Raw genomic sequence first — 26,974 nt, forward strand, 5'->3', positions numbered from 1 at the left:
CTCTTTCACCTTGCCTGAGTCAATGACAAACACCACATCATTGACTGTTATGCTGGTTTCTGCAATATTAGTAGAAAGAATCTGCAAAGAAAAAAAACCAAAACCACCAAAACTATAGTAACTGTAAAAGCAACAGCAAAACCGATCACTGTAGCATCTGACAAAGTCCTCTAATACTTACAATTTTGCGGATGCCAGAAGGTGGAGTTTCAAGCACTTTCTTCTGATCCAAAGTCTGTACACTTGAATGAAGCATGAAAACTTGGTATCTAATGCAAGACAAAAGAACATTTTAAGGATCCGTAACAGAAGCAATGAAAAGCAATAGTGACTAAAGGTTTTACCTGTGAGCATTATCAGCAAATCTCTTGTCATCAAAAAGAATGCGGTCCCTCAGGCTCACAATCTCATCATACCCAGGAAGAAATATTAAAATTGCTCCTAAAAAAGGAAGTAGGTTTGCAAAGTTAAACAGAAAATTCAAATACATGTCAATGCCACGCAGACTAGCACTCAGAAGGTTTTAACTTTTGGGGATTGCTGAAAAAAAGGCATGATTCATCAGAAGCCGAATCCACAACAACTGGTTAGGTATTTACCTACCTGCATCACAACTATGACAGATGCTGTGAAGTAAGTGCATTATCAGATCCAGATCCACTTTTTCATCATCAAAACTATGATGATAAGCTGTCAGTAGTTCTCTGTCCTCTGCACTAAGGTCGCTACCACTTTTTTGGACCAGGGAACTTTCATCCAGATTTCCAAATCCAAATGAAGCACTGCAATAGAAAAATACACCAGAGTCGAAGGATGTCCCTTCGGGTTTGCATTCAGCAATCAACTCAAACTTAGATCAAGACCAACATGACTATTGGTCTTAAATTCTAATTTTTAAGTGTAGCAGAAGAAAATCACCATGCTATCACTGTTCACTGATTTAAATGTCAACCCAACAAAGGATTCCACTTCATTTATTAGTGTTGACTTTCATTTTCTTAAACATCATTGAAACATAACCATAAGCAAATGAAAGTATAGATACTTCTTGTTTATCTGTTCAAGGAAAAATATTTAAGAGATACACATTAAACAAAAATTTCCCACTAGCAGAAACTACGCTAAGAGAAATTATAATAAATATAATCTTTACAAAACACTACCTCAACTATGATAACTGTAAGTTAATTAAAAAATCATTCTTGAATGGCTTAGTGTACACATTACTTCTGTGAAGTTTCTTTAATTTTTCTATTGTGTATAAAAATATACAGATAAAAACACATGACAGATTCCAAAGTAAGCATGTGAAAATAAAATGGTACATAGTACAGAATTAGCAAATTGTGCAAACATAAACAATATGATACCGAGTACAAATTTGTTTTTGAAATATTCCTCTTCTTAAAAAAATAAAGGTATTGCTATTCAGTCCAGATTTTACAGCATGAAAAGGTAAAACCTGTTCTGATTAAAAGAACACAAACCTCAAATTTCCCTTCACTATGCTATGAAACTCCTTCTGCAAAACAGTTACAACATACCTGTAGGATTCCAACAGATCAACAACCTCTGTCTGTCCAAAGCGCCTAGCCCAGTCCACAGCCATCCTGGAAGAGTTGCACAAGTATTTTTATTCGATTCTTCACTTCAAAAAATTAATATGAATAGCACATCAGGCGAGGCAATTGCGTACTGTTATCGCTGGATCTGCAACTTCCCACTTGAAAGTGCCTGAATAGGTGTTGACAGCTATCTGAGTTTTAGATAACTACAGTTCTTTACCACAAAAGAATGTCAGTTTTACACAGGAGTACCTCTGCAAACATGCACAAGGAAATGAGGAGGAAGAACGTGCCACTTCCTTAAAAAACCCACAACAAAGTGCAGAGATCAGACCTGCCTGTTTGCAGTAGCCTTTAAGTCATCTCAAAAAGTCACACCCCAGGCATTTTGCATAAAAATGCGGGAAAACATTTGTTTATTTAATCTCTTTCAGAAGGTGTCCTCCTCACAGTGCATGCAGTCCACCGTTTTACCTTTACACTGCATTCCGTCCCAAGTTTTTCAAATGTTAGCACCAATTATCAGACCCCTGGAATTCTAATTATTGTCATTCCATACTACAATTATTTACTACACTTCCGTATTTACATGGCAACATATTTAATGACCACAAAACTTGAGTTTTTACAGATTCACAAATATTTTTACATGCTCCAACAGATTTAGAAACATCACAGAAAGATCTTCTGATATAGGTAACTCCATAAAAATAAGAATTGCCAAATATTTTGGTCAGAAGATGTTCTGCTAACCAGTGTCTTCAACAGATCTACTAAAACTAAGTTTATAGCTAATAATCAAGACCACGTAATTAGGAATTCAATTTAGAATTTACAGAAAACAATGTGATTAACAGGAGATAGAAACTGTTTAGGCTGTCAAAATCTATAGTTCTTACAGCAGAGTGATAAGTTAGCAAATTAATTGAGATGTTAAAGAATTTTCTTTCTCTGTCCTATATTGACAAATAAATCTATCTTTTGATTTCTCTGTTTTTTACCAGCCATTAGATGACTTGCAGTGGATACTTGCTCCCATACTGATCAACTGTTCTACTTGAGTCAAAAAGCCTCTCCCTGAAGAAATCATCAGAGCAGTCGCACCAGTTTCACTGTGCCTATAATCAACTAAGAAGTAAAAAAAAAAAAAAATCAGCAAACCCAACAGAAATGTTATTTCTTCATCTAAATATAGTAAAAATATTGCTTTCAAATTCCAGCCCAAAGAGAATTTGTTTCCTCACTTTATCTCTGCAGTCATTTCATGTGAATTCCACACAGTTTTAGAAACACACTTCTGCCCATTCTTCAAAACAACAACTAACTAAACAATTCATTAATTCTTTTAGCCCAATCTATTTTTTCAGTAGGCATCAGAATGCAAAGGTAACAACATTTGAAACTGGAGATAAAAGTAGCCATAAAAATCTAAGTAAATTTCAGGTTGCTTTTTTCTTATGTAATAACACAAGAAACTTACCACTGACATTTTCTGTTAAAATGAGATTTAACACCTGAGCAAATGAATCAATATCTTTATGCAACCAGATGTCAGAAAGACAGGAATCCATTTTTTTTACTATCCATGGCTCAAGGCAATTCACATCTTTTTCAGTCTGAAGATAAAAAACAATATTTAATGATTTGTCTTTTCCAAGAGTTGTCTTTATTCTCATACATGACTCACAAAGAATTTGAATGGTTCTTTTTCCCAGCAGCAACCAGAAATCCAGCACTCAGGTATCAGTTAATGCACTGATGGTGTCATATGCAAGTACAAACACAAAGGCAGTTGAGGCATTTGATCTGAGGAAAAGTTGTGTACAACCACCATAACTGAAGAGAACACAAGTGCTCAGCTAGAGCAGTTAATCCTAATAAGGTAATCTTTAACATACATTAATATTTCGAAAGACTTTACAGAACTATCTTTAGAAAACAGATTTTAAATGGCTAGTAATTCAACACAAATAAAAACATCTCTTCCAACAAAAGAAAAAACTTACCAGTTGATTAAATACTGTGTCACCACCCTCATCCAACCATTTGTACTCTTCATTTGTCCTTGGAACCGATTTTTGTCTCCGAGATGTCAGTTTGTTAGTGTTTTCTTGAGCTGAACACCACTCAGCAAGAGTACTCTTCTGTTTCTCTTCTAGAATGCAAAGTATTCCCCAAGAAAGTTTTAGAGTCATCTTTATTATCCATTGTTTTCTACTAAAAATGATAGTTACAGCAGGTCAAAGTTTTACCTATTCAACCTCTTTTACTTAATCTAGAATGCTACTACCAGTCCAACATAAATGACATGTTTAAGGGTACCCAAAGAGCACCCCTGCAAACAAGGGCTATAGGAACAAGGCAAAACCTACCATTTTGGTGTTTAACCCCCCAAGCCTCCATTATTCCAAACTACTGCATTCAACAATCTTCCTTAAGTAATCACATTCCACACAAACTCAGCCCAGATCTTTTTCCAGAAATTGAATGTTGAAGTGATACAGTCCCTGCATGTAACAACTTATTTTTGCACACAAGAAACAGTAGAAAACACCTGTGTCTTTACGGAACTCTTCTGTCCCCAGTGATCAGACCTGAGCACTTTCCTAAATATCCAGTTAGGACTCTATATTACATATACAGCTTTGAGGTTTGCATTTTTTTTAAATTTTTCTTTAAATAATCACTGGGATCATTACTTTCAGATGCCAGGAAAAATTTCTGAAGCAGTATCTACTTCATCAACTGAAAACCAATTATGTTTAGCTCAAGAGTGTAAACAGTTACAAAAAAAACATCCATGCCTGAAGAAAACGGTGAAAAATGTTACTAAAGGGAACAACTTGTACATTTTGTACAAGATGTACAAAATCCTGCTTGCTTTAATAGCTGCACTTTAATTTACACCCAAAGGTACAGAGCATCCTATGCTTCTTTAGTATTCATGTGGTCAGAGCCCTCAGCTACATGTAACTCTACACCATAATAATTTCAAAAAATATGACATTTATCAACTGAAAGCAAAAAGAATGGAACCACTGAATCAAAGTGATTTCTTTTTTTCTTTAATTGCAAAAACTATTTCAATAATGTAAATACTGAGAGCTTAAAGATATTTGCTGCCATCTAATCACATCTCATTTAATTTCCTGACTTTGGAATTTTAACAGAAAATAATCCTGTCAATTGTTTGTTCAATCAATGAATGATTCTCATTGCTAATCCTTACAATTAAGAATTCCACCAACCTTGCTGCTTCTCTTTTTTGTACTTCACCATCTCCTTGTTTGTATACCCAGTACTTCGTAAAATGTCCTCCAGAAACATCTCTTTAACTTCAAAAGGCCTCCCTTGGACTACAAGTATAAAATATCCATAAAATATTATATATTCACCAGCTTTACTTACAGCATTTATTTTATTTAAGAATGATCTTCACTGGAGTTTATTTTTCTCAAAATTATACAAAACAAAACGTTTCCAAGGTAAAATGCCACTTTGTTTTTCATCAACCTCTTCAATTTTATCAAATGTTATAGCAAGAGATGTTCATAATATTGACAGTTATTACCCATAATTTTTTTTAAATGAGAAAAAGAAAACAGCCATTTTTGTTTAGGTTACAAACAAGAACTCACCATGTAAGCCTGCCACCTGGATTAAAAATGCAATTAATTAATAAGCAATTAATACAGCTTTTTGCAAGGTTCCACATGGAGACAGTACATCTTTTACTGAACTACTTTCTCATGAGAAATATGTGAGAAGACAGACTTATCTCCATGTCCTCAACTAAGCAAACCTGAGCTTTCTTTACTGAGTACTTCTTGACAGATGAGACAACCCAGTGGCCTTCACCTTCTGATAATTTATCCTCATTTTTTTTTCAACATGACTATTTTCTAGACCATATCTGTGGACATTAAAGGATGCTTTTTGCATGAAGAATTAAAATCTCTACATTTTGATTTCTTGTTCCTTAAGCTGACTTTAGATCCCTCAGGATTTTCCTTCAGAAAGAATAATCCACAATTCACATACTTTTAGAAGCTGTCACAGAGGAAGTCTTCCAACACTGATCACAAACTCTGTGTACTACAGCAATCCCCAACTACAAAATGCTGGTTTCTGTGGTCAGGATTTTGTCAGCCATATTTATGAAGGAGAATCAAACCTTTTCCACTACATTAACAGAAACAGACGCTTCTTTTAATTCTTAAATTCTCAAAAAAAAACCAAAAAAAAAGAAAGAAAGAAAAAAAAATTGTATTTTCAATTGCTATTGGCCTGTTACATAACCAGCATAAGCTGCCACCCGAATTTCCAACACAAATATACCAATCTGAAAGAACAGAAAACTGCAAAAAGAATAAACTGGAAAGCCACACAACAATCACAACTGAGGCAAAAAATATTCAGAGAACATGAAACCATGTGTAATTTCCAGATTCCTGTTTCAAACAAGTTGCAAGCCTTATTTTACTAGGCAGAAATTCAAAATTGGGAACTAGAAATAAACACTTCCATCTGCAAAAAAAGGGAAAAAGAGGTTTCCTTCTCACAAGCATTTGCTAAAATAAACCAGTAAGCAATCCCATCCATTTCCTAAAACTGCTGAGATTTTTTTTAAAAAAGGCTGACATGCAGAGAGTCTACCTGACTGTTAAATAAAGCATTTCTCTTAAAAGCTCCTTTTCAAAACACATTAAACTTGGACATTATTGTTGAAAAATTAGGGGAACTGCAAAGTGCCAGAGGAGGTTGTCCATGCAGAAAACCTGCAAGCAAGGAGGGTGGGGAAAAACCTCCCAAACCCACAAAAACCCCCATCTCCTACGCATTTCTATTTTGCCTCTACTAGAGATCTGTCAAATGAAATTAAAACAACAATAATGGTAACTTTTCTTTGCATCTGAATGCAATCTAAATTAAGGTAACTGAGTCAACACAAACTAAGAGAAACTGGATGAATGGCTACTGATTTTCTTTGAATCAAAGAATCATGAGATTCAAGCAGGGAAACCCAAGCTGCTTAAGCCTGTATTTCTGAACTGAGTAAGTACAGTTATCTGTGTTTTATCCAGTAACCAGTGACAACCCTCATGAGGTCTGAAGAATAAGAATCTACAGGAGTGTATTAATTATATGTCACACTCGTGTAGCTCATAGGTCCTGTATCAGCATGAAGACAACACTTCAACAATCTTTTCCTACTTCTTCAATTAATAGTGGAGGAGGGAAGGACACTCCTGCATTTACAGAACTCCCAGTGACTAAAACACTTCATTCTGAATTAGGAAAATAGTTAAGAAACAAGAAACCTGACTACACAAAAAACAAGGATTCCTGTAACTCTCAATGTATTCATCACTGCCTTTACTCAAAATAGTTTGCTCCAGTTTAATAAGATCTCTGAGTCTCAGGGCAGGTATAGTCAGATTTAAGAATTAAGATAAATACTTACTATGTATTACTGGGCAGCTTCCAAAATACCTAATAAAGAGATTTGCATCTAGAGCAGCACTAGAAATAATTAGTTTTAAATTATTCTGGTTTTGCAGCACATCTCTCAGTTTTATTAGCAAGAAGTCGCTGAACCTATCCCTCTCATGTACTTCATCCTGTAACAAAAGAAAAAAGGAGAGATAAAAAAACCTCACAGATTCAAGATCACAACTTCTGACAAAAGCAAACTTTAAAAAAAAATAAAAATTATTTGAAGGGATATTACAGAGGCCTTAAAATGTGCATGTTTAGTTTAAGTAATAGGATTTTTTTAAAGGAGTTTTTTTAATGCTATCCATAAGCAAAAAAAAAAAAAAAACTTCAAAAAGTTTTTATGAGAGCTGAGTGCACTGCAATGCTGAAGCTCTACACACCTTAATTTCAGAGGCCAAAGTGACTATCTGAAACACCTCTAAACTTGTATTTTAAGCCAAATTTCAAGGAAACTCCACAAACCACAAATCTTAACTTTAATAAATTCTCACTTCACCACTGATGACACCACAAAATCAGAAAAACAGAAAAATTGCTTTCACAAGTCATACACAAAGCCTATAAATTAAGGCACATAACTGATTAATCACCTTTGTCATTCTTCTGTTTTGTTTTGTATTATGAATGAATGAAACAAGGGCTCAAATACAAGGTTTGTAGGCTGACATCAAGAATGTATAGATCAATCCCATGCTTTTTTTATGCTTTGATAATCAGGCAGGCACCTAAACTTGCCATGATTTCTTTTAATCTTCAGTACTTAAATCTTGCCATAAGCATTCTAGTTCCCCTTACTTATTAAATTCCACAATAGGAATACTATCATAATCATAAATGAACATACTTGAATACATTTGCTAGCAATTGGCCTCCACATTTTCTTGAAAACTCTGGGCAAACAAATGGACTGAAAAGCTGGTACTGCTAAAACAAATACATGATAACAGAAATTCTGACACGATCACATTGAACCACATCAATGTAAGCCTCCCTAAGGATTTTCTGAGGAACAGGAGAAGTTCAGAAAAATTTACACTTCTGTCCTCCTCAACTCCTCCTGATTCCACAACTAATCACTGGCATGAAAATACAATATTTTTAGAGGACAAAACCACAAACCAGAAAAGACACCAAAATCTACAAAACATGCATGCTACTCTAAGGACTCAGGAAGTCTTTAAAGTTGATTCAGATTCTACCAAACAAAAACACCTAAAGGGCTCATCAAATTTAAATTTAAAAAAATGAGGATCTCATTTTCTAAAGCAATACGTATTGCTCCACCCCACATGAAAGACCACAGGATGCTCACCACAATAACATGGGTCACGGTGGAGAGAGTGCTGTCTCCTGCCATCAGCGTGCGAAGGAGCATGTCATTAGTGCAGAATGTTACCAGTGTCTTTGGAGAAACCCTATGGAACAACATCACAGAGACAACTCAGGGGGTTTGCACCATTTAAAGGCAGATAAGCTTTCCATGGATCAAAAATTAAAGCAGCTGCTGACAGGAAGAGGAATTACAGTTCTCTCCCCAAAAGACTCATGCACACCACTTGTTTTTAAACCATGCTTTTCCCAGACATTTCCAAACAATCTGTAGTGCTTGTGCCCCAAAACTCTGGACAACAGACTAATTGAAAAAATAAGATTCAAATTTTAATAAATATGGAAGTAAAAGAGAACTATGAAGAAACTCTGCATGTCATTTAATTTACTAGAAAATTCCATGTGGAAAACCAGGTTTCAGTTCCTCAGCATATGCTTGGATATAGCCTTTGCATTTGACTACATGTGGTGGGATGAGCCTGGGTGGATGCCAGGTGCCACCCAAGCTACTCTGTCTTCTCCATGGGTAGGGGAGAGGAAACACAACGAAAGACTCACAGGGTCAAGAAGGAGAACATGAGTCTCTCTCACGGACAGTCCTTCGTGAGCTTCTCCAATATGAATCCTTCCCATGGGCTGCAGTCCCTTTCCACAAAGCTCAATGCTTCAGGAACAGCTGGCTCCAGTGTGGGACCCCCCACAGAGGGTTGCTTTCACAATCCTGACAGCAACCTGCTTCTATGTGGGCTTCCTCCACAGAGCCACAGGTTCTGCCAGGAGCCTGTTTCAGCACAGACTTCCCAGAGGATCAGAGCCTCCTTCAAGCACCCACCTGCCCCAACAGAGTCCTGCACAGGGGGATCCCTGCTGCACCATGGACCTCCACAGGCTGCAGGGGCACAGCTGCCTCACCATGGCTGCACCTGGCACCTGGAGAACTTCCTCCCCTCCTGCACTGACCTTCCTGTCTGCAGAGCTGCTTCTCTCACACGCTCTCACTGCTCTTCTTGAACTGCTGCTTCTGTCGTGCAGCTTTTCTTTCCCCCATTCCCCACTGTGCCAGAGGCACTGCCACCATCACAGATGGGCTCAGCCTCAGTCAGAGGCAGGTCTATCTTGGCTGGCACTGGCTCTGTCAGACACGGGAGAGGCTTCTGGAACCTTCTCATAGAAGCCACCCCACAGCTCCCAAAGCCTTGCCTTGAAGACACAATACAATACAGCTGACTAAATCACAAAGTAATCTGCTGATCCTCTTGTTTTTCAGGAGGTCAGAATACTGAAATGTTACAATCCTATACCTGGGGCAGCTAGCTGTCCCAATAAAAACAGCAATTGTCACTATTTCCTCTGGTACTGCCATCCTAAAGGAGCTGAAAAGTTCCTTTGTACTGTACTCTACAGTTCTTCTCTGGAAGGCAGTTAAGAAAACTTAAAAAATTATACTACTGTGTTACTATAAACACCTCGAAACATTTCCACTCCAGATTTTTTTTTGTCCACAAAATATTGTTATCTCCCCCTTTTAAAGTTTCTCTGGAGTAAATGTACTGATTCCTCTCAAGACAGATTTTCTGCACTGTTTCCAGTAATTCTTCCATTTTCATCTAACTTTGCTCTTCTTCTGCTAGCATAGTACTTCCACATACTAATCATCCAGCTTATTTGTGATACATCTTCACCAGCTCTTCTAATCTCTTAACAGCCTTGAGAGTTTTTATACGCACATTTGAATTCTTACTGTGACTTTGTTGTTCAAGTGCATTCATCTTCATCAGCAATGTGTTATCTTTGTTCACTCAAGCAATACAACCTTTTGCCATCTTCTGGTCACTCATATCCCCACTGCTGACCCTTCCCTGAAATGTCACTGGCAATGCAGTACAAAGATGTAAAAACCCCACACAATCCATTCATGCTCTGCTTTACAAACAAATTCATCAAGTGATACTGAAATCTCTATTTTTACATTACTTCACATTTTAAACACAAAAGCTGAAGCAGAGCAAATATAGCCCACAGCAGACGAATAAATAATGCTCAGCTTCATCAGTCACTTTTCCAAATTTGTTGTTTTCCCTTTTATGACTCTTATCAACTCACACAACATAACATTTGTCACAGCATGCTGGTCTTCACACCTACCTTAAAAGCCTGCAGAACTTTTGGATCCACATATGTTAAAAGTAGAGAGGGGAAAAAAAAATAGAAAGTGTAGACTTGATCTGAAAATCAGACAAGGATTTTACATGCATACACTCTGCAGAAAAAATCAATAGGACTTGAAATTCAGTTCTGTAAGACAACCTACTGCATGAAACTGCAAAACACAGGAAGAAAGCCATCCTTTTCACTCTTAAGAGTGAAATTACTTACTCTTAATAATCTTAAAAGTATTCCTTACCTGCAATAACATATCCCACCTACAATTTGTGGGGCTGCATCCCAAACATACTGCAGTTAAAATGCACACAAGATTCACAATACCAACACAGGATCAATTGACACTTAGAAATACCATTAGTACCTGCTTTCTAAACGAATCTGGTAACCAATTGTCTGGCCAATCTTCTCTCCTCGTTCTGCTGCCACTCTTTCAGCCACAGCAACAGCTGCTAAACGTCTTGGCTGAGTACAAAACACACGACAGGGAGTTCCATTCTTGTAGCAGTCATCAAGGATAAATTGAGGGATCTATAAAGAAGTGGTTCACATTTACTCTTGGAGAAAGCCACAGCTTTGTTAACACAGGGAAACAATTTAACTGCATCTCAGTATTACACATTGCAAAAGACTTTTCATTAGGATTATCACTGCAGGCATACCTGAATCTGTGGAAAATAAATTTCTAAGTATAACCTATTTAGGTTTTTTTTAAAGAAAAAACTTGCAGTGTCTCTCTCCTCCTTCAGAAAAATCTCAAAAAGAAGCCCTGTAGATAATCTCTCATTTTAACACAAAAAATATATTACTGTGAGTTCTAAGAACAGAACTAGCCTTAGAAGAAAGACGGCTATACAAACATCACAGTTACTTTCCCTTCAATATTTTGCATTATTTTAATGAAAAAATTGTATCTATGAAAAAATTGTGAGGAAAAATTTATGCTTTTAGTACCTATCTACTGGCTTAGTGTTTCAAAAGCAAGGAAGTGAATTGGAACACAAGATTTTCAATCATACAGGAAACTAAAAGCCTTAAATAGCATAAAAATATCCCGTATCACAAATGTTACACAATTGGCATTGGTTTAGTATAAATACTGTTATCTTTTTTATTTCATTGAAGAAACATACTTGCGTAGTTTTTCCTGATCCAGTCTCTCCTATAATCAAAACAATCTTATTGTCCTTTATTATTTGGACAGTTTCTTCCTGTTTTTCAAGAACTGGTAGTGACTGCCTGAAGGAATCAAATTCTGATTCCCCTCTTTTCACTGGGACCTGGGGGATACCATCATTAAGTCGACCACTTGTCTTATTTACTTCTTTGTTTTCTGTAAAGAGAAGTTAAAAATTTATTTATACAGATACAAAGGAAGGTCACTAAAACACTACTCAAAAATTGTACTTCAAAATTAAGCTTCTGACTTTCTGCGCATCCCTGTGGGTAAAGTGACAAACCCATCACAATTTAGAAGTCATATTCATAGCAACATGTCCTCCTGCAGTGCTTGAAATAGGTATTTTTCAAAACAGTTATTACTTTCAAAGGTAAAAACCAGACTCTTCCAGAGCACTGATCCAAGTCAAAAAAGCCTACAAAGAGCAAAAGGAGAAAGAGAAACTAAACCAGAGAAAACCAGCCTGGTGTATTTTGGTGGCTTTTGTATCTGCACCCACATTTCACACCTGCAGTTCTCCGCAGAAATACACACTTACAGAGTTAAATCATTAAGTTATTCCATGAATTTGCCTGAAATCAGACTTATGAAAGCATGGTGCATTAGAGTCCTGGACCCCACACAGCAGTGTGACGTGTAAGAAAGCAGTGCATAAGTAGCCAAAAATGTGCACATCTTCAGAGGGAGCTGCTTCAAATCCATCACTGCAAGTACTACTCTGTAATTCCTTGATAATTATTTTCCAGAAGAATGAAAAGGTTTCTGTAGACTCAATTTTACACATGATAACTGTGATTAATAGATTCACACACTAAATTTCAAGCCCTGCTGCCCTGCTGTACCAAGACAAACACAGACTAAGAGATCAGGAGAACCAAAATATATATTCTTGAGATGCAGATAAAGACAAATATTAGACTGTTCATTAACTTATGCCTTACATTGCTAAGACACTGCATTTCAGTAGTTCTATTATAGCTTCCCTCTGTTCATTAATCAGTCCAATCAAACAAATTAAACAATTGGAAAAAGAAAGCAGAGGAAGCACTAAAAGAACAGATACCGTATATCAGAAACACGCAATTAAACAAGTGTTTTATGTTCACTACAACCATCTCTGCACACAGAAACACAGTGTCACTCTAAAGCAAGAATCTAGAAGAAACTCTTGCCTTAAAAAAAAAAAAAAAAAAAAAAAAAAAAAAAAAAAAAAAAAAATTTTATCAGATGTTTGTCTTTCAGTGAACTCTTCTGTATTCAAGATATCAAGAAGTCTGGAAAATAGTCTCTTAAGGACCAAATCTATTTTGTGGAGATGAAAAAAGTAAACTTCTTGATTTATCAAGGACATTAATTTCCATAGGCAGAATAGATAACCTCATTTTCTCATAAGTGTTCTTATGGCATTGTGGTAACTCTTCAATCCCACCTTAGAGTACTTGTATGAAGCCACATTTCACCAAGGTGCTTCCAAAAAGATTTGGCTGGAACTGGCTCAAAGATTCTAAATTAACACAGCACAAGGTAAATATCACAATGTGCATGATATGACTTCCCAAGTTCCTCACAACACCACTTATAAAACACCTTAGAAGGAAAATTCATGCATTTGTTTAAAGGTGTCTGTTAGGACACAAGGGGACAGAACAGAAAGGTTTGCTTTGTCATTGGGTTGCAGGTGGGTCTTCCAAGTGGTGCTGATGGATGAGTCCAAATCAGAAGACACACAGAACATACCAGATTCAACAGCACAGGCATGTCCTCTCTCTGTCCTTGGCAGGAGCTCTGTGCGTTCCTTATGTGTGACAGGAAAGCTCTGAATGAGACTCCGAATGGCATGCTTTGTACGGAGAGCCAAGTCACAAGTCATGACTGTATGTGCCTCTGATACATCCTTCTTCCTTACTGTCAGGTATCGATTGGCTCCTTTTCTGTGAGGGGGGAGAAGAAAACATATTTTAGGAATAAGGAACCTACTCTGGGTTAACTTTTATCTGTCAAGGAATGAGACTCTGTGCAGAATCTTTGAAAAAAAACAGACCTCATGGTGAAGCTTTTTAAATGAAGCCATTAAACCCACAGAGTGGTTTAAGTGGAAGTGAAAAAACAAGCTGTCCCAAGTTTTTCCAAGCATGCATACAGCAATGAACAAAGACACTTATTTTTGTGTCTACTTTTACACTTTTTTCTCCAATACTATTACTTGCAACACAGTAGGGTATGTTGAAAACATCAAACAGGTTATCATTAGTCATGGAATTCCACTGGGCTGCACCTAAAAACCAAAAATTGTACCCCAACTCACCCTTTGCTTTTAGATACCAGTCCAAGAGACTGACACAGCCGGTGAACAAATACTCTTTCACTACTAGTGAAACTAGAAGGAAATTCCATCTCTAGAATGATAAATAATGAAAAATTCAGTAACAATTCAACAGACAGTAATCTTGACGTATTATCTCAATGTTACAGAACCACAGAATTGGTAGGATTGGAAGGGAGACCACCCAGGGCAACCCCCCTGCCAAGACAATCACCTGGAGCAGGTGACAGAGAGGGAAACTCAACACTTTCCCTGGGCAGCAGTTCCAGTGCTCTGCCACCCTCAACAGAAAGTTCTCCCTCATGCTGAGATGGAACTTCTTGTGTTTTATGGCCATTGCCCCTTGTCAAAAAGTCTGCACTGCCTTCCTGGGACTCATCTTGAAGAGATTTATATGCATTAAATCAGTCTCCTCTAGGCCAAACACCTCTGCTGGTAAGAGACGATCCAGCCATCTCATCTCATCTCATCTCATCTCATCTCATCTCATCTCATCTCATCTCATCTCATCTCATCTCATCTCATCTCATCTCATCTCATCTCATCTCATCTCATCTCATCTCATCTCAATCTCATCTGTCTCAGCTGGACCTCCTCCAGTAGCTCCCTGTCTCTGTTCTGAGAGCCCAGAGCGGGACAAGCAGCCCAGCTGTGCCTCTCCAGGGCCGGGCAGAGGGGCAGGATCCCGGCCCGGACCCGCTGCCAGCGCCCCCACAACACCCGCAGGCTGCCCCCGAGCCGGGCTGTGCTGCGCACCCGCCTCGTCGCCGCTCCGGAACCGCTCCAGGGCGAGCTGCACCGCCATTTCCACCTCCTCGTCCACGCCGACCTCCCTGAGGGCCTCGGCCCGGACGCGCACCGCGGCGGCGGCAACCGAGCCCCCCGTGGCCCCGCCGGACTGCCGCCGTGCGACCCGCCTGTGTCGCGACATGGCGCCGTGTCACGGCCCCCACACGTGCCCGACACCGACACGGATCGGGAGCCGCAGCTCCACGGCCCGGGGGGCGACGCTGCCGGCGGGGTGGGGCTTGCGTGGAGTCACCGCAGCCGGAATGGCCCCGAGCGGAAGGAAATTGGCTCTTTTCCCGCCGTTGTGGGGAAGCCTGCCCCTATGTGCCGAGGTGTGTGCATGGATGTGACCAAAAAGGGGCTCTGGTACCCTGTCCAGTCATAAATGATGTGATTTAATTGCATGGCATTAATCGTGGCGAGGGTCATCTCGGCCCTCAGCTCCCTCACTCTGTAAAGTGTTATTTGCCCTTGATTTTGGGTCGTCTTTTCCTGCTGTCCTTTAACTGCACGCTGAGGACACGAGGTAGAAACTAGACCCAACGTGACACAGGGCTCGGTATTGAAGGCTGCTGCTTTTGACCATCAATAGGTCAAAAGGAGAGTACTTGGAAGAAGAACAAAACTACTCCTCCTCAGTTGTGAACTGAAGTGGGGAATGAAATAAATATAAAATAAACACTGTCTGATGTAGCTGGTTGAAAAAATAATGGCAATGCAGCTCCTAAGCCACTTCTACCAAAGCATTTACAAGGCTCACTTCAGCATAATTTTGCACGGAGAGGTCACACTGGAGCAGAACAACTGATGTGTTCTAAGGTTTTAAAGTTTTTTCAGTTCAGGTACCTGCCTATGTATCTTCAACCAAAGCACTTAATGCTAGTTCCTCATTGCTGATCCTATGACATTCAGTACTGCCACCTTAGAGCACATCACAGTTATGGAAAATCAAACACTTCAACTGAATAAAATGAGCATTCCTCTTATCATCCTTGGTATACACAGTGAAAAATGAGAGCTCATAACTAATTTAAAAGAGTCACATCTGAAATCTTATTTATGAACCCAGATCTCTTAACAGTTTCTGCCTCTTAACAGCAGCATCTTGCCTTCCAACAGACAAAATCCCCAAGATTCCGAAAAACGATTCCTCAGGCTCAATTCTGCTCTCAGTTTGCAATCCTGTAAATAGAACAGCACACAGAGATAACTAACTCTTGGGTTAGGTCTCATCTATATGGCTAAGAGTGGCGTGAAGCCTGAGTGCATCCTGCATAGCAAATTTCTTAAGTCACGTCTTTCTTCCACTGCTTTTTTGACTCTCCAATGCTATTAGAAGGGTGAAAAAATAGGAGAATGTAGTCAGGCATGCACTGTCTGCTGCAGCCCTGCTAAATACTGAGTTGCAGTCTGCACTCAGCATATGAATGAGAAAGGAATTGTGCTTACCCAAGCTCTTAGACATGGAGGTTTTATTCTTTATATGTACTCTCTTAATAAAAATTACTAGCTGTGGACTTATTAGAAATAACAACCTGAAGTATTTAAAAATTCTGTTTCATTATTGGCCTCAGAAATACCTTCTGGCTAATGTTTACTCAAACAAATAACCCCTGGAATAAGAATTATTTCATTCTATTAACATATGTCCAAACACCCATGTATTTTTTATAAGAAGAATTAAGAGGCAGCACAGTTTTATGCAAAAATACGTCTGCATGTTTAAATACAATTAGGTATTCTTATTTTACCCTCTCTAGAGGCACTTTTGCTGACTTCTTTTCAGTTTGCAGATCATTTTCTCTCTTGAAAACACTCTTATGTCCCACAAAAGATGCCAGTTCTAAGAGAAAAAGAACTGCAAAGGTATTTGGTGAAACAGTATTATCTATTATGTACTGTGTTAGATTGTGTCAGATTTTACTGCAAAATAGTTAGTCTTTCTAACTAGGCTTTTTGTTTGTTTGTTTGTTCGAGATTTTTAAATTATTTTAAGTGTTATAAGACTTATTAGCTGTTGAAATATGATGCAAGGTCCACTGGTGAGCCAATTCTTCAAGATCAAGTTAATGAAAGAACACAAGATTTATTTCTCTTTTCAGTTCCTTGATTACAAAAAAAAGGGGGCAGAAAAATAAAAGGGAATTCCAGTATGTAGGGGTATTTTAGGCATCATAGTAAATTTGTAACCAGACAGCTGTTGGCTGCTGTGATCATTAATGATCCCATGAAGTAAGTTAGGGAAGTAAGCATAGGGAAGTAAGACTGATGTCAAATGATATTGAGAGATACTAGTTTAACAAGTTAACTGCAGTGAAAATGGGTATTTCTTGCTTTACTGCTCTCTCCTGTATACACTGATACATTGATAGTTTCCCAGACCTTTGGCTGCTGATCCAGGTGATTGCCTCTGCCCCATTTCTGTAACCTCTCCTATCATCTACTGACACATAATTTCTTATTTATCTGTCTTTTCCACTTCCCTTACTCACTTCAGGTTTTATTTATTTTTGAGACATCAAGGAAAAGGCCTTTCGATCAGTTCTGTCCTTGTAAACAACCTCTCTCAGGTCCTCATTGGCCACAGTCCAGAGCTTGGGCTTTGTCTCTACAAATCCGTTTCCTGCATCGCTGTTGAGCTTCCAGGAAAAAACTGCAACCCTTCCGTGGAGCTCAAGGCATCCATAGAGCTTAGCAATGAATCCAGAATGCAGGCTGGGAAGAGCATGATTCCCACAGCGTCAGATATTCCCCAGTTCTTCCCACAGCTTTCTCCACTACTACTTACTCCTAAACTGAGAAACTCTAGTTTCCAGGGTGAGCAAATGACAGGACAGGAGGGAGAGTGGGGTGATCTTATGCTAGCAGATCTTTCCGTGTCTACAACGTGTTATAAAGGCAGCATGAAAACTGCAGGGATCCCATGTCTTGTGAGCTTAGGAGTAGACTGAAGGCAAAAGGATTTCATATCTGTGATTCATGTGCTTGTGTCTTTGCTGAAACTGGAACTGAGTAGAACTGATGTGCTCCCTATGGAGATTAATTTATCCAGAATGTAATTTCCTCATAGAATACTGTTTCAATGAAATATTTTGATGAAAATAATACCCATGTTGCAGAAATTTTCTGGAGCACAGAACACGTTTAACTATCGCAGTCATCACTACCCTGCAGAAAAAAGTTTTGAGGTTACCTCATAGTCACAGTCTACAAAAAGACCATTTATATTTACGTGTGCCCTCACTTTTTTTGACCAAAGTAGTATTTTGTTAGCAGAGATTTAGCTTCAGATAACATACTTTGACAAAAAATAGTGTGAATATTCAGTATCTTTGTTTACATGTGTATACAAAAATGAGGAAATGAACTTCTAACTTTCTGTATCCAAAATGTGGATCCTTATGTAAGATCCAGGAGTAGGAACCTGTTTGAGTAGGAGAGCAGTTTAGGATATTTTTGGGAAAAGGGGCAAACCTGTTCTAATTTCTATTCATCATCATCACAAAAAGTACACTTTTCAGAGCAGTTTTACAAGGTGGTTGAGCATTTATAAAGGTGAGAAATCAGTAGGAAGCTTTTCAAATGAGGCATTAATATTCTATCTAAAAATTAATATTCTTTCTAAAGTATTTTTAATCCTAGATAAAATATTTCAGTTTTGCAGATCACTCTTGGGAGCAGGAGGAGAAAAATCAAAAAAATTTGACTCACCAAAAAAAAAAATTTCTTTTGAATATACTGTTTTAAGAGCTTTCAAACAGCTCAGCTTGCTAAGAGTAAAGGCTGCACAAGAGCTGTATTTCTAGATAGAGTTTGAAATCATAGGTTTGTGATGAGAAGTGGATCTAAACAAAGTAATGTGAAGAAGGTAATGCAGTGACTTCAGACACAAAATTTTGATGAGAATTTAACTTAGCAATTTCCTAGCTAAACCATTATTCTGTTAGCAGCAGATGCAGTTTGCTGTACACAATGATGTTTTAAATAACATTAATTTGAACTCACATTATATGTCAGTTACTTTAAATTTTTTTATGGTGAAGATCAGAAAACAAAGATGGTCTTTATCTGAAGCCAACTGAAACACAGGATAATCTCTCCTTTGACACCAGGAGCAAGCAGGCATTGCTTTTGATCATAGTATACATCAAAACCTTCAGCCTGAATATCCAAGCAGTGGCAGCAATTAGAATAGCTAACTCTCCCATCTATCTTACAGCAACATCAAAAATATGTATTTTGTAAGTTACATCATAGAAAATAAAGTATTTTTTAAATTTCACGTTTCTAATAAAAATAAAAAAGTAAGTTTAGATAGGAAATAACTTCTACTTAGCCCTTATATTACCTGGGCATAGGTTAGGTACAGATTTAGATCTAAGCATACCCACATTTAGTGGCTTAATATACATGTGCAAAGTCTTGTTATGTGAGTGCCTGGTGCCCAAGCCAGCTCCACCCTGGTCCCATGTCCCAGCCTAGCCTTTGTTGTCCCCCAGGAGGTGTCTGATACCCTGGGCTGACCTGGTTGCAATGGCTGGGTGATCCTGGCTACCAGGTTGTGCTGTGCCTTCCGAGGGAGCCCCTGCAACCTCTGGCTCCCCAGCCCCTTGAGATTTTGACTGTAATATTGATACAACGAGCCATGGATTGGGATCTGACCTGAGCTGCAGAGGATCCAGGTGATTAGTAATTATAAGTTAAATTGTATTATAAATTCCCCACCATGCTAGCTACAAATTGTACTATGTTGACTCTGCTTTTAGAAATCCTGTGCCATTCTAATAATGAATTCTCTTCTATATCAATCATAACATCCTGTTAAGAAAACAACGTTTTAATTGTACCTATGGTTCAGTGCCATCCTTACTCTGCCAATATCCCCGAGAGAACCCATCTGTATTGAGTGAGAGTGTCACTCAGATAACACTGACATGTCTATTAACCAAGAACCTCATGGAGCAACAGGGAGCTTTTTAGGATGTGTGTAAAAAGGGCTGGATGTGGTATTTAAGAAATTGAAAGGGATGGTATTCTGGGCAGTTGGACTCTGGATGCTGAGAGAGTTCTGCATTGCATATCTTGCCTACCTTGCTCGAAGGAATATTACTAAATTAAAACTTCCTCCTTGCAAATTAAGTTACTGTTTGTTTTGTTTTGGGTTTTGAAAGAGGCTAATTGAAAAATGCTGTGGCTGAATGTTATCTAGAAGGAAGTTTTTCTCTTTTTTTGGTCAGTTGATTTTGGTCATTTGGCAGCTTTTTATGCATTGACATAAGCTGTTTTCTACTGCAAAACCATTTATAGTTAAATTTGGACAGGTTTACAGTGCTTTTCTTTTTCTATTGTTCAACATCTAATTTCAGGTAGACTTGACTTTCAGAGATCACATGAACCTAAGTGTTCTGTTGATTTGGTGAAAACTCTGAAAAGTCCAGCATGTCTGGAAATCAGGTGTCTCCTGCCCATCTTCCAGAGGTGTCAGATTTTGGGTATATAAATGTTGGTGATTAAGTGCAGCTAGTAGTGCTACAGCATTGTTATTAACATTTGCATTGACTGTCTGGTATATGCTTATTTGAATTTAAAAATCAGGGCATTATGGAAAATTTATATTGTACAATTTAAATTATATTGAAAAACTAAAGATTAATTTAACTTACATAAGAAGACAAACAAATACCCAGCGGATTCACAGTTAAAACCCACAGTCTTAAACAGAAAACATACAAACTTTTAAAATACTTCTTTTGAGAAATATCAAGCCTATTTTGCTACTCACAGCAGTACAGATCTCTCACTCCTTGCCCTCCTTCCTTGTTCTCTCCTCAAAAATTTCTAGGCACCACATACGCCTGACACCAGGGACACTTCAGGCAGAATTGTACTTTCTGCTGCACAGCATATTTGTGTTTTAAATGTGCCATCTGAAATTGGCTGTAGGACTCAACTGCCACATAATTCACAGCAGGCACAGGAATGTGGTGAACTGCAGCTTAGGGTATTGCTTTCCAGCTGATGTGATGCATCTTTTAAAAAAATTAAATGGGCATCACGATATAAACCAGAAAACACAGCTGGTTTTACAGTCTTGCATGGCATTACACAGCTAGGATATCAGCTGAGCCTATCAGCAAGGAGGAACTGGTATGGGTGATTTGTTATCAGGGAAAATCAGAAACCACTGCACCAGGTTTTCTTGGGAGTGGTGCAAATGCAAAAAAAGTTAACTATAGATGATCCCCATAAGGAGAAGATAGGAGGAAAAATTCAATTCAACCAACTCAAAAATTGTTCACAATGAGCAGGGAGAAGATAAGGAATGGGTGAATTTCTGATGCACAAAGAAAGCTATTGTGTGAAGTGTGCATCTAAGATGAGAACAAATGATAAAGTGTTATCTAGATTAGACGAGAAGTGGGAGATTTGTTTTAAAATGGTGAGAACTGCCGAAGTGTGAGGCTAGGCAGATAGCATCAGGATGGAAGAGATTGTTCTTGGAGATTCTCATTGCTGTATTTTGGATCCAATCTTCCTCTATTGATACTGGTGGCATCATCAGGAAACAGTTTTATGACTCTGCAAAGAATCACAGAATCAAAGAATATCACAAGAAGAAAGGGATGCATACAAATACATCGAGTCCCAATCCCTGTGGTTAAGAATTTTCATTCTTAGGAAGAAGCAGTGCATGCTATACTTCCAGAATGTGTGCAAGGATTCTTGTGTGTGGTATTGAACAGCTTGTCTATGGGATCTGGCTGAAGAAAATGGTTTTGTGACTTCACATCTCAGTCCTCAGTGTAAACAAATAGCTGCGGTAATCAGCTGGTATCACACATAAACAACAAACATCCTGCTTCGGACTGAAAAAGCGTATGCTAAGACTAAGAGTCAGACCACCGTAGGTCAGGAGATGGAACATCTGAAAAAATAGCTCCAATATACTCTGGTTTAAGTGCCTTGAAAGAGTATGAAGTTTGTCCCGGTTTAGAGCAAATTTGGGAGAAAACCTCCAAAAGCGTGCCCCTCCAGAAAGCAAACCCATACAGCCCCTCCCCCCAACTGGTTTGGGAAGGATTCCTCGGAGAGAAGTGGAAAGAACCTGTTTATTTAACAGGCCAAGCACCTCCCAGCACACAAAATGAGCAATACCGGATGACAAAACTCATTCGCTGCTCTGAAGAGATGACAAATTCAAAAGTCTCTCCGGTGCGTGGTCACTCTCTTATCAGTCCTTCTGGCGCTGGGAAAGGCTGCAGAGTACGATGTTTCCTCGGTGTTTCCCAGGGTCCCGGTCTGGAGCAGGTTCGAACGGCTCCAAGAAATGGGAAAGAAAAACAGTCCAGGGAAAACTCGGACTGCCTCAGCAAGCTAAACTAACTTACTAACTAAAAAGCAAAAGGAGCGTGGTGTTCTTCCCAATTCATGCCCAGACAACAAGTGTTCCAGCAGACTATGGAGGAGTGGGTCTAGTTCTGGACAACAAAACTCTGCCCTTCTTCTTCCCCCCACCTGCATGCTTGAAGGCACAGAACATCCAGCATAAATAGAACAGACAACTGGGGATACAAGCATCATAACATCACCCTAGGACAGCTCCATACTACAGTGCCATGGTTATCCTGCAAGAACTAATGTGACAAACGTAATTTGGAAATCTGCAGAGACTGAGATAATATGAGAGCGAGTGTATGCATGCTTACACTTGCAAGTAGTTTTAGTTAATAAAATGCCAGAGGAACTCTTTACCTTGTAATGACTTACGTAATCAAGATACGATAAATATTAACAATTAGAACTGTTGCCATCAGTAAATGTGTTTTAAAGGCACTGTGCAACAAGTGTGATAACTTTGCTGGATTTATATATTCATTAATCCCTGTCAGCAACAAGGAAGATCAAGATGTTTTGCGGCATGAACTGGATATTATTAATAGGAAAAGAATAATACCTGGTGCTATGAGGGCAACGTATGTCCTTAATTACAAGGTTTTTTTTTTTTTCAAACACAGAAATAGGTCAGGAAAATATTAGTTCGCCCAAATTAATCAGGTGACACGATGGAGTAAGAAACATATTGCAGTATGTAAACTGAAATGCTGCTCTAGACGGTTTCAGAATACCCATTTCTAGGTAGAGATAAAACAGACTGGTGTTGGTGTTGTAACACTTCTTTTCGCAGGAATAAGAATTTAAAACACTGAATAAAACTTAATTAGATATTGAGAAGGGTGGCTAAGATACTAAAGGCACGATTTAGTTTTTTTCATCTGCCCACATGATGACTGCAAAAAAACCATTTTCTTTAAATGAAAAGGAGACCAACAGACAGGGAAGGGTCACAAACATGTTCAGGAACAGAAAAACGAATCGTTGACTTCAGTAGAAGGGAACTGGATGAGTCAAGAGGGGCTTGTGCTCTGCACCTCAGAATGCTTTTACGTGACCAGTACCCCATCAAACAGCCTGGAGTGCAAACGCAAGGCTACAGAAAACGCTGGGTTTTTTTGGCTTCCACAGACCGGCCAAAGCCGCGGCCAAAGCCGCAGCCAAAGCAGCACCGCCGGATCAGGGAGCCGGCCCGGCCCCGCCCAAGGAGAACAAGCCACCCACGCGGCGGGCTCGGGTCGCCCCGCACTCGGGGCAGAGAGGACAGCCGGCCCGGGGACGGGGACTCCGGTGGGTCCCACCGTGATCCCGGCGCCGGACGATGCCGTGTGCCGGCTGGAGCTCTGAGCCTCAGCCGCCCTGTGCCCGCTCCGAGCCCCAGAGAGGTCCTGGCCCCGGGGGTCCCTCGGCGGGCGGTGGGTGCGGGGCGGGCAAGGCGCCCGCCCCGGCTTTGTGCTGCCGCTCGCCCTTTGCAGGCGCGGCGGGACTGGGAATCCCGGGCGCCTGAGGCAACCTCGCCTCCTCCTCCTTACCCACCTCCTCCTCCTCCTCCGGAGCGGGGCGCATGATGGCGGCAGCTGCTGTAGCAGAGGTGAACAGCACCGGCAGCTCCAGCACAGATACCTCCAGCACAGGCGAGGAGGAGAGGATGAGGCGCCTCTTCCAGACCTGCGACGGCGACGGGGATGGCTTTATCAGCAGGTAGCGACAGCGGGAGGCGGCTCTTTGCTGATACGGAGCCGTCCCGTCCTTCCCCTCGCAGCGCGTTCCCCAGCTCTCAACTTGTGGGCGAGTTGGAGACGTGGTGGGAGCTCCGCGGCTCTCGCCCCGCGGCCGCCGGCACCGGAGCCGGGGGCTCCAGCGGGGCCTCGGCACCGAGGGCTTCCCGGGATAGCGGGCCAACGCTGCCCGCAGCACTTCCACGTCCGCCTGGGCTGAAAGGTGATGCCTCCGACCCAGGATTTTATCACCTCGTCCCCTGGGCAGGTGGTTTTTGCAAGTAAACACACAAAAAGCCCGTCGTGGGTAATCTAGGAGAAAACTCACATTGTTCTCACGGATCCTATGATTTTGTTTTGTCAGTATGGTTTAATCAATATTCTTGTTACACAGGTTGGTTTAAATTCCTCTGCTGGTCCTCAGAGAGTTTGAGGAGTGTCACGCAGGCTGATGGGCTGTGGTGGGGAAGGGTGAGCTTCTTCATTTGCAGGAGATACTTGGAAATAAGCCATAGTGGTATGTTTATGTGTTTGGAAGCACTGGCAGTGTGTTTAGGTCCGGAGTTGGTTTTGTGGCAATGGTATTTCTGAGTTCTCACGCCATAATTTAAAAAATACTGAACTTCAAACAGCAGGATATGCGAGAGGTTGTGGAAACTTGCATTTTCATAATGAAACTTATGCTGTTGCCTGCAATTGGTACGTGCCTCTAGAGAACTGGGACAGTGAGGGAATTTCTTAAATCTGCCATTTAACCTGTAACCTAAGAATATGACCCCAAAGAAAGGCTAAGTAAACTTAGAACCCCACTGCCATCTTTTTGGAGCCAGAAAGTTGTTGAAAATCTGTAACAACTGGCAGTCATTTTAAAAATAAAGTTCAAAGGTCGTGATATTTTTTTATCTAAACAGCTCTCTGAACACTCTTTTTTCCCCCCTCAGTGTAATGATTATTTTGACAGTTGTGGTTTTGAAATATAAACTTGGAAAATGTGTACTTTCCAACCAGTGTGCGAAGACTGCTCCTCTTTCCATTTGTTTATGGTCTTAATGGAATTTATTCTGATGTCTGAAAATTTGCAATGTTGACAAAAATTGTGCCCTGTCTCTTCAGAGCACACTTGTTCTTCTGTGTTGTCATGTTTTTCTGCAGTGTAAACTCTGTGTATTTATAATTTAAAGACCTTACTGGGGGAATGTTAAAAATGTTTTAGTGTTTTCATACAGACCATTGAGAGATGTTACCATGACACAAACTACTAATTTCTGATCAGCTAATCCACATTCGGTAAGTTTTGGCCTAGATTTGTATTCTGTGTTCTTCAAAGTAGGTGTTTCAGAGTGTTGCTTGAACTACAGTGTTGAAAACGCCAGGATATGTCTGAGTAGAGACATTGGATTTCATAACGAAATGGCTTTAAAGCCCAGGGCCAGGGTGGTGGTTGAAAACCTTCAGGAGATGGTGGGTTTGTTGTTGAAGGTCACTAATACCTTGCTTCAGAAGGGATTTGTGCATCCAAGGTAGAACTGGTGTGGCCTTTATCAGAGATCATGGTGTTATAAATTACTGTCTTCCTTTACTTCTCTGTATGTGTGACAAAGTAGTGGAGGAATATTTAAGGAATTATCTTTGACGTGACTTTACTTCATTAGGTAGCCTGGGCGATGAGTTGTATAAATGGAATGCCTCTCTTGCTTTCTGTAGTTACTCAGTTTTGCTTATACTCTGTTTTATAGCAGTGGCTTATGCAGGAGGTGACTTGTCCAGTTGCTTTTGGATGTCTTTGTAGTATGTACCACCATAGTATTATAGGCAACTATGTCAGGTTTATAGACTCACAGTGTCCCTGTTGAAAGTATAGCAGATGGGGGTTTGTTGTTGCTTTGAGCCCTAGTGTTTAGGTTGTTGTATCCTTTTTAATGTAATAAATTAAAGTCGAAAAAGCTACGGCTGCTTTTATACTAAATTTCATCTTACCATATTCTGCATACTGTTTGTCTGGCTTTGTTTCTAGGTTTTTTTTTTTGTTGTTTTTTTCATACGGGCCTGTTGCTTGGTTTTCCTGCTCTTCTTGCCCTGCTTCTTTGGACTTCTCTTTGCTCATTCTTTTGGCCAACAATTTTTTTGCTTTTCTTGCAGCCCTGGTGGTGGTTGGAGGCTGACTTCTGCACGTCATGGTATCTTTCACAGCAAGTTAAACATGGCAATAAATACCCAGGCATCTTTATAAAGAGCTGAAAATACAGAAGCTAGCACTTTAAAATCATATCCTCCTTTGTGTATTAGAACTAGACTTAGCTGTGATCTATAACCTCTTACTAGCTTGAGCTTCTTTTTAAACACTAGCTTATTTTGAATGCAATGGGGCTGAAATTTGCTGTTTTGAAGGTGCTACTGAGTATAAATTTTATATTTAAAAATTAGTATCCCTTCTATTTGCAGGCCAGAAGCTTGGTCAGTCAGTTCTTTGCCTAGCACATGCAGCAGTTTGTTTATAAGGTTTCTTTTTTTCCAGCTCCAGAGTTGTTAAGGAAAAGAAGATCTTTATACTTGCAGCTAAGGCAGGCATTTTGTGTGTGTGTGTTTATTTAGTATATTGCATGGGGGGAAAAGAAATGTTTGCATTCCTAATGAAATAACATGGTGTCTCAGCTGTGGAAGTGCTCTGTCGTGCATCAAACTCTAATAAACCTCTTTAAATAGTAGCAGAGAAGTGCAGGCACAGATGGAGAGGAGGAGCATGTCCTGGGATACTGATTCATTTTCGGGGTCTCACCTGAGATATTGATTAAATTTCAGGCTCTAAATAGGATGATATCAAAGCAATAAAGCATAATTAAGCATGTGCCATTGGTGGTTATAATCCAGTAGACACTGAGCTATGGGATATAAAATGCTAAACCAGTGTCTCTGAGCATTGCATTGACATGCATATTGAAATTTTGCAGCATCCAGCTAGAGAAAAGTACTAAGAAAACAACAGAGTTTCAACTTGTTAGCTTGTACTGAAATGGCT

The 26,974-nt window shown here is 39.6% G+C and overlaps 2 protein-coding genes across 2 annotated transcripts in view; one reads left to right on the forward strand and one right to left on the reverse strand.

Moving 5' to 3' along the window:
* Positions 1-14,990, reverse strand: part of YTHDC2 (YTH N6-methyladenosine RNA binding protein C2) — a 29,028-nt gene extending 14,038 nt beyond the window's left edge. Inside the window, exons 1-16 of the mRNA XM_030237102.2 lie at positions 14,816-14,990; positions 14,042-14,132; positions 13,474-13,667; positions 11,690-11,889; positions 10,921-11,087; positions 8,377-8,479; positions 7,030-7,186; positions 4,814-4,921; positions 3,572-3,720; positions 3,046-3,181; positions 2,567-2,693; positions 1,545-1,610; positions 604-782; positions 345-441; positions 182-269; positions 1-81 (exon numbers count right to left, since the gene is read on the reverse strand). Coding sequence (XP_030092962.1) covers positions 1-81; positions 182-269; positions 345-441; positions 604-782; positions 1,545-1,610; positions 2,567-2,693; positions 3,046-3,181; positions 3,572-3,720; positions 4,814-4,921; positions 7,030-7,186; positions 8,377-8,479; positions 10,921-11,087; positions 11,690-11,889; positions 13,474-13,667; positions 14,042-14,132; positions 14,816-14,990 — 2,118 coding nt within the window. The remainder of the gene's footprint in view (positions 82-181; positions 270-344; positions 442-603; positions 783-1,544; positions 1,611-2,566; positions 2,694-3,045; positions 3,182-3,571; positions 3,721-4,813; positions 4,922-7,029; positions 7,187-8,376; positions 8,480-10,920; positions 11,088-11,689; positions 11,890-13,473; positions 13,668-14,041; positions 14,133-14,815) is intronic.
* An 8,571-nt stretch (positions 14,991-23,561) lies between these two features.
* Positions 23,562-26,974, forward strand: part of MCC (MCC regulator of WNT signaling pathway) — a 180,648-nt gene continuing 177,235 nt past the window's right edge. Inside the window, 3 exon segments of the mRNA XM_030237101.2 lie at positions 23,562-23,574; positions 23,577-23,677; positions 23,679-23,941. Of these exon segments, the coding sequence (XP_030092961.2) occupies positions 23,562-23,574; positions 23,577-23,677; positions 23,679-23,941 (377 nt within the window).

The sequence above is a fragment of the Serinus canaria genome, chromosome Z, assembly GCF_022539315.1.
Source record: "Serinus canaria isolate serCan28SL12 chromosome Z, serCan2020, whole genome shotgun sequence".
Taxonomy (NCBI): domain Eukaryota; kingdom Metazoa; phylum Chordata; class Aves; order Passeriformes; family Fringillidae; genus Serinus; species Serinus canaria.